This window comes from Centruroides sculpturatus, unplaced genomic scaffold (assembly GCF_000671375.1).
Source record: "Centruroides sculpturatus isolate CEXI.00-Female unplaced genomic scaffold, Cexi_2.0 scaffold262, whole genome shotgun sequence".
In the NCBI taxonomy this organism is placed as follows: Eukaryota; Metazoa; Arthropoda; class Arachnida; order Scorpiones; family Buthidae; genus Centruroides; species Centruroides sculpturatus.
Window position 1 is genome coordinate 624,632 of NW_019384536.1, and position 12,794 is coordinate 637,425.

At 32.0% G+C, this 12,794-nt stretch overlaps 1 protein-coding gene across 5 annotated transcripts in view; it reads right to left on the reverse strand.

The window, feature by feature from the left end:
• Positions 1-12,252, reverse strand: part of LOC111623254 (liprin-beta-1-like) — a 15,864-nt gene extending 3,612 nt beyond the window's left edge. Inside the window, exons 1-17 of one of the 5 annotated variants that reach the window (XM_023365779.1) lie at positions 11,800-12,252; positions 10,547-10,630; positions 9,975-10,088; positions 9,781-9,912; positions 9,621-9,711; positions 9,479-9,540; positions 9,306-9,387; positions 5,623-5,699; positions 5,401-5,556; positions 5,040-5,325; positions 4,128-4,257; positions 3,954-4,049; positions 1,329-1,361; positions 1,032-1,179; positions 736-945; positions 535-660; positions 345-467 (exon numbers count right to left, since the gene is read on the reverse strand). In XM_023365779.1, coding sequence (XP_023221547.1) covers positions 345-467; positions 535-660; positions 736-945; positions 1,032-1,179; positions 1,329-1,361; positions 3,954-4,049; positions 4,128-4,257; positions 5,040-5,325; positions 5,401-5,556; positions 5,623-5,699; positions 9,306-9,387; positions 9,479-9,540; positions 9,621-9,711; positions 9,781-9,912; positions 9,975-10,088; positions 10,547-10,630; positions 11,800-12,135 — 2,286 coding nt within the window. In that variant the 5' untranslated portion in view covers positions 12,136-12,252. Of the gene's footprint in view, positions 1-344; positions 468-534; positions 661-735; positions 946-1,031; positions 1,180-1,328; positions 1,362-3,953; positions 4,050-4,127; positions 4,258-5,039; positions 5,326-5,400; positions 5,557-5,622; positions 5,700-9,305; positions 9,388-9,478; positions 9,541-9,620; positions 9,712-9,780; positions 9,913-9,974; positions 10,089-10,236; positions 10,294-10,546; positions 10,631-10,692; positions 11,774-11,799 lie in introns of those variants that run through there. The other 4 variants (XM_023365777.1, XM_023365776.1, XM_023365780.1 and 1 more) reach the window with 4 other exon arrangements.
• Between the last annotated feature and the right edge of the window lie 542 nt (positions 12,253-12,794).

The window sequence follows — 12,794 nt, forward strand, 5'->3', positions numbered from 1 at the left end:
GGAGAAGAATTAATAAAATTTAGTTAATAATTATGTTAAAAGTATACAAAATTTTATTAATTCTTCAACCATTTTTGAAAATTCCAGAATTTATTCTAAATGTAATATCGCCGTCTTCCTCCGCGACCCTTTCACTTCTTAAAATTTGCATAATTGTGTTAAACTAGTATAAAGTAGTGCAGCATTTGATTGCCAATAACTCTGATCAACACTTTTAGTGAATGCTACAAATTTAAAATAGAGTTTGTATACTTTTAACGTAGTTATTAACTAAATTTTATTAAAATTTATTAGAAGACACTCCGACAGTTTCCTTGTTAGTATAGTATAATATGCAATAATACCATTAAAGCTCCATGGACACCACTTCCTCTTAAATTAGGAGCATATTCTGAAAGATCAACAGTTTTCAACCATTCCATAATCCTGTGATTTGTCCATCTAATAATTAAGTTTGCTGAGATTTCCTGAAAAAGTTTTATTTTAAAAAATTGCATTTAATGTGCCAACTGTTCATTTAAAGTAATGGTTTACTTCATTTGGAACTGATCTTCTTATCAAGCAAGAAGGATGAAAATTATATCTTCTCAGCATTTGAATGCCTCTCTTGATACTGGTGAAATGTAATAAATTTGTTACTTTTAAAGTAATCAAATCTTCCTGTAAAAAGAAGAGAAAGCATTTAATTCTTGACATTACGTAAAAGTAACAATGATCACAATAATTGATAATTACAACAGTGAGATAGTGCAAAACCCTTCCGTCTATACGAGCTTCAGCAAATATATCTTTGTACTGTGGCAAGCCAATATCATCTAACCAGCTAATTACCCAATGATAATCTAACTGTCCTGCTATCTCGTCCAGTCCTCTGCTTTCAGATCCTATTGTCTGTAAAGCTAGTCGAAGTTTCTTACGGTGCAGACTATTTTTGATTTTTAATTCCTGTTTAGTATTAAGTAACATTCTTTTAATTAAATTATCTTCTAATCAAATTAACATTAATAAAATTTTTAAGGATTCACATGTACTTTTTCTAGGTTGGCATTAGTTGCCTTTAATAACTGATCACCATTTTTGATCCATTTTTTGCATTCATTACGATACATTCCTAGACCAATTTCGTCCATCCATTCGACAACTGTGTCAGTATCCCAATTAGAGAAAGGTACACCAATTCTAAAAATTAAAAAAATTCTATTGAAATTATCAAAAATGACAAGAATCTAATAGACTTCTTGTTAATTTTTTTCATTGTTATTGGAACCCATGAACACAAGCACACTATTAATGAGTTAGTGTCTTGGAAAAAACTGATAGAAACTCACCCTTCTACAGTGAATTTCATTTTTGTTTTGGGGCTGGAAAGAGTTTTGTATATAGAAAATGACAATTTTTAATTAAAAATATTCTACCTTCATACTTACATTGGATCAGTTGTGAGAGAAGGTGACCATTCTTTGTTTAACCTGTCTAAAGTTTGTTCATTTTGATTTAATTTTGAAAATTTATCTTGTTTTGCTCTAATAAATAAAATTTTTGCTGTTATTCAACATATATATATAATAATAGTAGATGCAGTGTAAATAATATATTAATACCTGCCAAATAACTTTCTAAAACCTTTTTTTTCCTTTCCAACTGGTACAGGACTTGTGGGTAAAGATGAATAACGACTTCTAGAACTGCGCATAGAGGCTCTTTCATCGAAGTCTTTCATTTCACATTGTGCTATTGAAAATTAAAGTTTTATTGTCATTTAATATACAGTACTTAAAAGCAGGGCTGGAGTCGGAGTCGGGGGGAATTTCTGGCAAGAGGAGTCTGAGTCAGAAAAATGTGTTGACTCTGACGTTTTAAATTTATTTTAGTTTTTTTATTTAAATGAAAGAAAATTTATTATATATTTATTAATTTTTAAAAATGTTTTTGTATTTTGTTGTAATTCATTGCTGCATTTTGTATTTAAAATAAATTTAATTTATTAAATATATAGTGATCTTTGTAGTATTTGTGTTTAGTAGTTAAATTGTTTTGACCCAATTGAATTTTAATATTTTTGAATTATTCGTTTATTATCCCTGCTCTAAATAAGTACTCTATTTTTCTGAATGAGCCAGACTAATTGATCAGAGTATATAGTTTTCTTTTCTGAACAACGGGCTGAAGTAGCTATATCGCACACTTTTTTTAGTTGGACTAACTTTTCTGGAAGGGTGAAATTGAAGTGCAAATGCTGTCAAATATATGTGGATGAAGAATTTTATCGCCCCCTTTCTCCTCTTATTAAATATTTGTTAATATTTATTTGTATGAAAAAATTAATTTTTAAAAGTACTAACTATAAAAGTATTTGGGTAAACACCCCAGGCTCCATTCAGAGTAGGGTACCCCCTATGAGCACCTCTACCCCCCATAAAATGACTTTGGTATTTAATTTTGCCAGAGTTGGAGTTGAATGTTTTTTTACCAACTCCACCCTGCTTTAAAGTCTATTTTTGTTACAGGCATACCTAATTCTGGAGTACTATTGCTTCGCTTTTTCCTTTTGAACCAACTGTTGTTCATAAATGTATATGTTAAAATGTACAATATTACTTATTTAAAAAAAATACTAAATAAATATTTACAAATTCTGATTGAAAACCATTGTGTTATTTTATTAATATTATGATAACTGAGTTGTTACACACTTGTATCTGTTACTGGTAAGGATAAATCTTCTGTTTCTTTTTCATTATCCTAGAATTAATTTTAAAATAAGTAATTTTAATAAGAGCATAATATAAATTAAAATGTATTAATATTAACCTTTTTTGAATCTGTTTCCTGTGGAATAATCTGAATATTATAATCAGGTAAATTGGTCTCCAGAGGACAAACAAAATCTTCCATGTCCAGCATGGATCTGTTTCGGAAACTGAGTCTAAAGTGTCTCTTTCGCCCTGCCTGTAGTACAGATTGCTTAATATACCAACTTAAACTAACTGTAAGTTAGAAGAAAACTGACCTTGATTTTAGCAGTTGGTGTGAGGATGATAAAACCGGGTTTGTTTTCAGAATCTCTCTTATTCTGCATTACTTCACTGCCTAAAAGTTCTTTAAAGCGAAGAGACAGATGTCTTCTTAGAAGTGTCTTAGAAGAAGGTATATTGAGTAAAGATGCTAAAAGATCCCCATTAAAACTATTTTCATACACCTGAAATTATACAAAATTGGAAGAGTACAGTAGAGTGTCATTTATCCGAAAGCCAATCAACCGAAATGTCGGTTAACCAAAAGCATTTCAGTTGGACTGTGTCATGCTGAATTGAACGTTTTTGATACTAGATTAACTTCCAAAATATCATTTTTGTTTTTATATTTTTCAATATATTTATTTTGTTTGTACAAAATAAAGAAATAATTTTTAATGATACAATAGCCCTGATTATTATTTTAAAAAATTTACGTTAGGCTTAACATTGATGAAAATTCAACGCGAAGTGACATGCAATGGAGAAAAATTTCAAGATGGGATAGGTTAATATACTTTTTCATACATAATCAATTATCTGAACAACCCCAGTCCCCAATTGATTCGGATAAACGATGCTCTACTATAGTTAAATATTCTAAATTCATTTTATATTTGACTATGAAGGAAGCTTGCTGTATGCCAGTTACAATTAATTTAGAAACATCAAGGGAAGGCATATCTAAAAACTAAACAATAACAGTGCAACTTGCTGCTTTTACTCTTACAAGGGAACTGTCGGAGTGTCTTTTAATAAATTTTAATAAAATTTAGTTAATAACTACATTAAAAGTATACAAACTCTATTTTAAATTTGTAGCATTCACTAAAAGTGTTGATCAGAGTTATTAGCAATCAAATGTTGCACTNGCTGGAAAGAGTTTTGTATATAGAAAATGACAATTTTTAATTAAAAATATTCTACCTTCATACTTACATTGGATCAGTTGTGAGAGAAGGTGACCATTCTTTGTTTAACCTGTCTAAAGTTTGTTCATTTTGATTTAATTTTGAAAATTTATCTTGTTTTGCTCTAATAAATAAAATTTTTGCTGTTATTCAACATATATATATAATAATAGTAGATGCAGTGTAAATAATATATTAATACCTGCCAAATAACTTTCTAAAACCTTTTTTTTCCTTTCCAACTGGTACAGGACTTGTGGGTAAAGATGAATAACGACTTCTAGAACTGCGCATAGAGGCTCTTTCATCGAAGTCTTTCATTTCACATTGTGCTATTGAAAATTAAAGTTTTATTGTCATTTAATATACAGTACTTAAAAGCAGGGCTGGAGTCGGAGTCGGGGGGAATTTCTGGCAAGAGGAGTCTGAGTCAGAAAAATGTGTTGACTCTGACGTTTTAAATTTATTTTAGTTTTTTTATTTAAATGAAAGAAAATTTATTATATATTTATTAATTTTTAAAAATGTTTTTGTATTTTGTTGTAATTCATTGCTGCATTTTGTATTTAAAATAAATTTAATTTATTAAATATATAGTGATCTTTGTAGTATTTGTGTTTAGTAGTTAAATTGTTTTGACCCAATTGAATTTTAATATTTTTGAATTATTCGTTTATTATCCCTGCTCTAAATAAGTACTCTATTTTTCTGAATGAGCCAGACTAATTGATCAGAGTATATAGTTTTCTTTTCTGAACAACGGGCTGAAGTAGCTATATCGCACACTTTTTTTAGTTGGACTAACTTTTCTGGAAGGGTGAAATTGAAGTGCAAATGCTGTCAAATATATGTGGATGAAGAATTTTATCGCCCCCTTTCTCCTCTTATTAAATATTTGTTAATATTTATTTGTATGAAAAAATTAATTTTTAAAAGTACTAACTATAAAAGTATTTGGGTAAACACCCCAGGCTCCATTCAGAGTAGGGTACCCCCTATGAGCACCTCTACCCCCCATAAAATGACTTTGGTATTTAATTTTGCCAGAGTTGGAGTTGAATGTTTTTTTACCAACTCCACCCTGCTTTAAAGTCTATTTTTGTTACAGGCATACCTAATTCTGGAGTACTATTGCTTCGCTTTTTCCTTTTGAACCAACTGTTGTTCATAAATCCTGAACGTTTATTCCTTGCAGTATTGAAATTATCCAAACTGGGATTATAAAGACTTTGATATGATATGGCTTGAGTAGTGGGAGAAGTAGGATTCGATTTACTTTGTGGTGTTTCCCATATCTCACTGCCACTTATTACCGATTTAGTAGGAATGTGTATAAACGATGATGCTTCAAAGCTCGGTGGTCTAGACAAACTGCTGGAATGAAATCTGGGTGGTGGAGTCTGTAATAATTTTAACATATTATTATAGATTGAAATATATATTACTCTGTCATCGCATTTAATTTTTTTTAATACTTTGGAATAAGGGCGAAGTAAGTTTCCACCACTTTGAATATTTGGCTCCTTGAAAGGACTAGATCGAAACAAATCTGCAGAAAATGGCCTCATGACATCTATGGATCTTGGTGTGGGAGGAGGCTTACCGAAGGAATGATAATTATATTCAGATTTCTGAAATGAAATAGAAATTAATTAAAATCTTAAAATTTCTATAGACAAAAGTATTTAAAATCATACTTTTGAATTTACTGTTCCATAGGGAGAGGGAACAAATAATGAATCGTGAGAAGTTCGAAGATCTTGAGGAGCATCTACTGAAATAAATAAATTATTATTAGGTTTAGGTAATGTATTTTCTAATTAATTGTGAATATATTTATTGGTCCTGTAATTTTTTTTATTTCTTTACAAAATTTGTCAAAAAATACTTTATTTTCACATCAAGCAAAAATCATGATATTGTACAATATATATGTTATGGACCAAGTGATTGATATGGGCATTATAAACAATGCCTGGTCATTATGAATAATGACAATCATCATCAGGCATAATAAATTTCACATTCTTTGTGGTAATTTATCACATTGACTTGGCAATATGAATACTGCTATCATCTGTCAAGCAAAGTGATGATGATGATGATACTTTGAGAATGATCATCTGACAAAATATTAAAGGAAACTTTTTGGTATTTGGTATAAAAAAAATTTTAAGTTGATTTTTATAATAGTTTTTGTTAACATTAAAACTGTGTCAAACTTGAATATTTTTTAAAAGTAAGTGAAATTTTCACAAATTTTGTTGAATGCTGTGTGCAAAGTAATTGCCAATGCTTACTTATTTTAATAATGATTCTATTTATTATACAAGTATAGTGTGTGTTGATTAATGAAGTGTTTAATACAATAAATACACCTGTATTAATATCAATCATATGAGTGAGGTTTTCTTAAAATATTTTGAAATAATTTACAAAAATAAATTAGTTTCTATTGAAAACAATGGTCTTTCTTTTTGAAAATCAAATTGCCCAAAGGAATGTAGTGTGAGGTTCAAAATTTAGTTAATTTTTAAAATAAATTTATTTCGTACCTACAAAATCAAAATATAGTGTCTGTGGGAATTTTATGTCTTAATATAAACATTCTCACGGGGAATCCGTGCATAGTTTACACTTACAGGCAGAATTCGTCATATTGTTGCCATTCTATCACCACCTTTAACCCCACACCTGCTAAAACAATTGATCACCTGACTAATTTTCCCATCACAAAAAGTATAAAAGCCATCCTTCTTCCCCTCTTGGGGGAATTGCCGAACGTCGAAGTCGGACATCACCTTCCCCATCGCAGACCTACACTTGTGTCACCACCCAGAATCCATTTGGACAACATCATGGGAGAATATCCCACTAGTATATGCAAAGAGGTATGAACATATATTTGTAAACTCTCTCTCTCTCCGCCATCCGTGCAGTAGCAGGATAGGTTGTTATAACAGAACTTAAAATAATTAGGTTTGTAATTTTTTCCGTAGATGATTGTAATAAACTCTTGTTTTGTTTTTAAATGGTGTCTTTACTCGACTTTGCCAATGTCTTATTGTCGACCCTTCTGACTCTCCTCCACTCGCGTAACGCATAACTGAACGTTACTACCCTCCTTGACAAGAAAGTAGGTCATTGATCAACTGCCGGAATGGAGAGGAATTCCCAACCCCCCCGGCGGCTCACAGTAGCTTCATGCATAATGTCTGGTGAATTAAATAGTAACTTATTAATCAGGCTGCATGGCTGTTTTAGTCACTATTCACAATGGCCAGGCATTATGAATAATGACTATTCATCTATTAATCATTTGGCCCATAACATGAAAAAAACTAATTTATGATATATATAATTTTTATAATTTAATACATAAATATAAATTAATTGAAATATCTGTTAAATACTTTTATTTGGGAATCCATTTTATATGTCAAAAATGAATATTATTTGTCAAATATTTGAAAACTAGTAAAAAATGTCAGATATTTAAAATTCATTTTTTTCCAAATTTATGTTAACATATATAATTAATCTCCATTAATTTTTCCATTGTGAATTAATTTTAAATTCTTCTGTTCATGATTGAAATAAATTAATTACAGAATACATATTTGAAAAGTTTGATTATCTGTATCCAGAAAATACTTTAACTTAGAATAAAATTCTCCTGGATAAATTTTTTTTTTCAGAAAAAAATTGGAAATAATAGTATAACAACAAAATTTATAGTTTACAGAGTCTAGATACAAACATTGCATTGGGTTATATTTGCTACTAGATAAAGAAATGAAGTTGCACTGGGCTATTTGTTGGCTTGCATGTTGTGCACCTCCAACTTCAGATAGGATTTATTTCCATGCAAATGAAGTCCCATGAAAGATAATGGCATGGTTTAAATTTCAGAATTATAGAGCACCTGTACAAAATGTTTTTAGTCCAACTAAAATACTGAAAGGACTCAGACAGCTGGACACTTGACAAGAAGGTGAAACAATTTGAGGTCTCTCTCTCTAACCTTGAGGTATGAAAGGCCATACAGAGAAGCCTCAAACTTTTTCCCCACTCATTTAATGCTTGTATTTAGCTCAGTGTTTTTCATCCTCTTTTTCATAGTAATACCTTCAACTTCATAAATTTTGTTTTTATTGAAGCACCTATACATCTTTACAAAATATGCAATAACTCTATATTGATACTTTTAGTAATAAATGTAAGAGTGCTATTGTGCAGTTCAGCCCATATTTCATGGCACTCTTGTTGAAAACCAATGATTTAGCAGTTATTATGTAGCAAAGTGAGATATAGCCTGGTGCAATGTTTGTATCTCCACTCTGTACATATGTATTCTTATGTGTTTTGGGATACATACAAAATTTTACAGAAGAATTAAATATTTCTGTAAATATAACACACAACTTTAAGAATTTCAAATGAAAATATTTGGTTAAAAATTAATTTGCTCTATTACTATTTTAGAATTATTTCTTTTTTATATTACTGTGATTTCCATGATTCTAAGACACTGTTTTAAATGCATTTTTACTTGTCCAAAGTAAAGGCACATCTTAGAATTGATGGCTTTTCCAATTATTTTTTGAACAATGAATATGAGATCATTGTGAATTAGTGTTACCACCCATCCAGTTTTCATCCAGACAGTCCGGGAAGCAACTCACTGTCCAGGTGAACTGTTAATTTTGTCCAGGAATATTGTGTGCTGCCTGTCAACCCTTTTTTTTTCCTGTACGATTTGTATTCATGCACATCTCCAATATCCAATAGAGCTAAGTTATCTGTAGTTGTTTTTTCTTAATTTAGGTTACTTACATTACTCCTACCCAAGTCTCTCTAGTCCCTAACTGATTTAGAACCAGTGTGCACTGCATGTTATTCTTTGCATTGAAAAATGACATTGTGCATGTGTCAGGAACTTTTGTTGAGCAAACCTCACCTGCCATCTGGATCAGCGATTTTGAAAAGGTGGCAACACTATTGTGAATAGAGAACGTTATACATTATGCATCAATAATAGATAGCTTTGGATATGTTTCTTGATGCTCACATAAGTTCAAATGACCTTTTAAATTGCACATTTGTTAGCAGAAAATGTTTTCTTAACATTTAAATACCCATGTTTTTATGATGATTTGATATAGATCTTACACAGAATGGAAATAGAGTTGCCATAAAACATTACCTTTTTCATGGCAACTCAAGGCATATGCAATACTTTTTTGATTTGTTGGTCAATTTTATTAAATGTTATGGAAGAAAACATTGTTAAAAAGTTAATGAAAAAATTTGAAAATTCAATTTCAAACTGGTGCATCTTAGAATCCAGGAAATAAATGATATTATGGTACACACATACCATTTCCTTCTTCACCTGAAAGAATTTCTTGCAGATCTTTATATCTGTTAACAGCTGTTTTTAAGTCTATGATTTTCTTTTCCTAAATAATTTTTAAAATTCAATAAAAATATGTTTATATATATATATATATAATATAAAAGATAATTGCCAAATATCTTTAGAATACATACTTTATCTTTATTAGCTTCCATAACTGATTCTAAAGTTTTCCTGAGTTTTTCAATTTCTGTACCTAACAATCAAACATTATATTTAAATATTTTAGAAGTATGTAAATTGATTTATCTAAACAGAATCAAAAGGAAGTTTTACTTGGTTCTGCAGTAGACTTTGTACTCAGCATCCAAGGCTGAAGCACTGATTCAGTACTCTTAGTTAAAAGCCTGTTCCTTAATAGTTCATTCTATATTGATTGGATACTATTATTACTAATTATAAGTGTAACCTGCTCTTATTAATGATTAGATAATACCTCCAATTTTTTATATTTCTCCTCAAAGCCAAATTGTTTTTGCTGAGATGCAGCCAGCTGCAGTCGTAAGCTGGAAATTTCGGTCAAAAGATCTAAACGACTGTTTTCCAAAGAGGCACGAGACATAATTTCCTAAATGTATAAACTGTAATTCAATCAAAGATCTTCATAGAATTAACATCATGTTTACTTACCTGCTGCAACATCTCTTCTGAATTAGCAAGCTGTTTCTTTTTCTTTTGTAATTCAGTTTCCAATTCCTGAATTTTATCGGTCTGGATGTCAATTTGTTCCGTTAGCACATTCACCTGTTATAATTTGGGAACAAATAGGATTATAATTTGTAGAGTTTATTAATATTTAATACGATCGAAACTAATTAGTATTTTCTATGCAGTGGCTTTTAAAACTTTAATGCAATTTTTTTTTAAATCAAAGAATATAAGCACAACTCACTGATTTATCTTCTCATCTATTAGTGACAGATGTGTTAATGCTTCATGCATGGCATTTCTGGAACAGAACTTATTAGTGAGAGTTAGATATATTATATTATTTGAGTCTTTGTCATCTATCTAATAGCAGTTTTATATATGAGATAATGCAGGAAACAATCTGCTCAGCCTTGAAATTAGAAACTTCAGAATAAGCAAACAAGCAAATAATCTGAAAATATTTTTTATTTATTTAAATCATGCATAAATCAAGTGGCATGCTGGGTATTTTACATGATAAGCATCCAAATTTCAAAAGAAAGAGAACTAACCTGCAACAGCAAATTCTGTTTATCATTTTCTAAAGTTTGCAACTTTTCCTGCAACTGCTGGCATTCTTCAGACTGGTCCTGGGGCTAAAACAGATAATATATTGTTTACAAGGATACTAAATAACAAACCGTCTCTACTGTAATACCTTGAAATACTTCCTCCAAGAGTCCTCCCCCCTGGAATAGTTAGGAGTATGACAGACCATTTGAGGTGTGGGAGAACTCCTCATCCACAGGGGAGTACACGCATAAGGATGCTGACAACAGTATGGCATGACATCCATCTGTACACAGCGAGGAACTGGGCTGCAACAATACGTAGGAGTAGGTATTCGACAGCATTCTAAAGCGTAAGGCCGCCTGGGGGAAGAGCAATGCCTGGAAGGCGATCTAACCCTTAAAGAATGGGTTAAAACGGGACTGTGCTGTCTCTCCTCCCTCAACTCCTCTAAAGAATCCCTCTCCAAATTGGGGCTAGTACGTGACCAGTCTTCGGAAGTGTCCCGTGAGTTTTTATCGTCGGTAAACATCGTCAGTCGATGGAGTCGAAGCGTCGAGTAATTCGAGCTGGGCGTAAGTTATATTTTTGGGACACGTCCTTGCCAGTGGGCGAGGCGACGCTGCGCCGATTTCCTTCCCACCCGATATTAACTGCAGCCAAGAAACTCGTTTCGATTCCATCAGTCGCGCGACGAAGGGGAGAGGCGAAACCTCGTAGAGTGCCTCTTAAATTTGACAAAGCTTTATTCATATTTCGTGCTTGACATAAAACAGAGTTCGATTGTCTAAAAACTGAAGATCGACTTCTTTAAGTACCCGATCACGTGACACGGCTTTTAAAGCAAACAAAATGCGGCTTTTTATTCGTTATTATTCCATTTTTAGTAAGCTGCGTCATTAATATTTACGTAAACAACCGAAAACGATTACGTCTTTAGGTAACGCGAGAAACCGTAACAAGTCGTGACATTTGAATGACCAATTGTGTATATTTAATGAACTTAAATACGAAAAAATTAATTAGGAAATTCAAAAATTATATATTTTGAAAATGATTATTAAAAGGCCCGTGAAAAATCTATAAAGAGAGTAATTTATTGACGTCATCTTCACCAGATGTAAGTATGACGTCGGCATCGGCTCGCTTCCGATTGGTCGAAAGTGGAAGGAAAACAGATGTTTTCGCGCGCGAGAAGGAAGTTATCGCTTAACACATTGTTTTATGAATTAAAAAAACAAGAGAGTTCACTTACTTCATTCGGATGATAACCGTAACAGGGAGGAGGTTGGACGTACCAGGAAGGCGTCCAAGGTGGTACCCCGAACCAATAAGGATTAGGGGGACCACGGAAGTCATTCGGCCTCCTGATCTTGTTGCCTAGTCTCCTTCCGTACCTAGTGGGGGTGGACAGACCCGAATCGGGTCTGCAACTGTCGCTGTCGGACGGGGTAGAGGGTCGAACCCTTCTCTGTCGAATTCCTACCGGTGGTGGTTGTTTGCCACGTTCGGGTTTCCACGAATCGTCGCTGCTGTCCGACTCTCCCGATTTTTTGTAAGAGTTGTGCCCTCGCGATTTGTCGCTGTCCATCCTCCTCCGAAGAATGATCTTCAGAGGCCTTATCCGGTGACGAGCGTAACACGTGACGGTCGAATGACCAATCGAAATCAATTACTTATCTAAATAGAATTTAATAGCCGAATTCTTTAATGCGAAACACAAAGGGACTTTCTCGGTAAGGAACCATTTATCAATTAGAGGGGGCAATCTTCCTTTCTCGGTTTACTAACTCAAGCAGGATGTTTAAATCTCCGCAATCAACCTGAGACTAATTATTGTGTAACCTTCGGGTATTTTCTAAGTGTTTTTATCAAAAATGGAGAATAATCGAGAAAAACCACTTGTCGTTGACTACAAGAAATTGAAGGACTTTCAGAGAAATTCAATTAAGACAATTAGGACCGGAAGTTATAGCATTTTATTCTAAACTGAGAAGCATTGTTTGATAAAATTCGAGACGAAGTGAGAAAGTTAGATTGCGATTTTATCATACAAAAACAATATAAAAAATGCAAATTTTTAAATCTAATTATAAATTATTTGAATCTTAATTTTGCTTCTTCGCGACGATGCAAACTTGATGCAGTACGTTGATATCAGAACAGTCTAATGTACTTTTTGCATATGTAAACCACTGTTTAATACAATAAAACTCATTTTATTCTAATTTAATTTGGAAAATTCTCTCT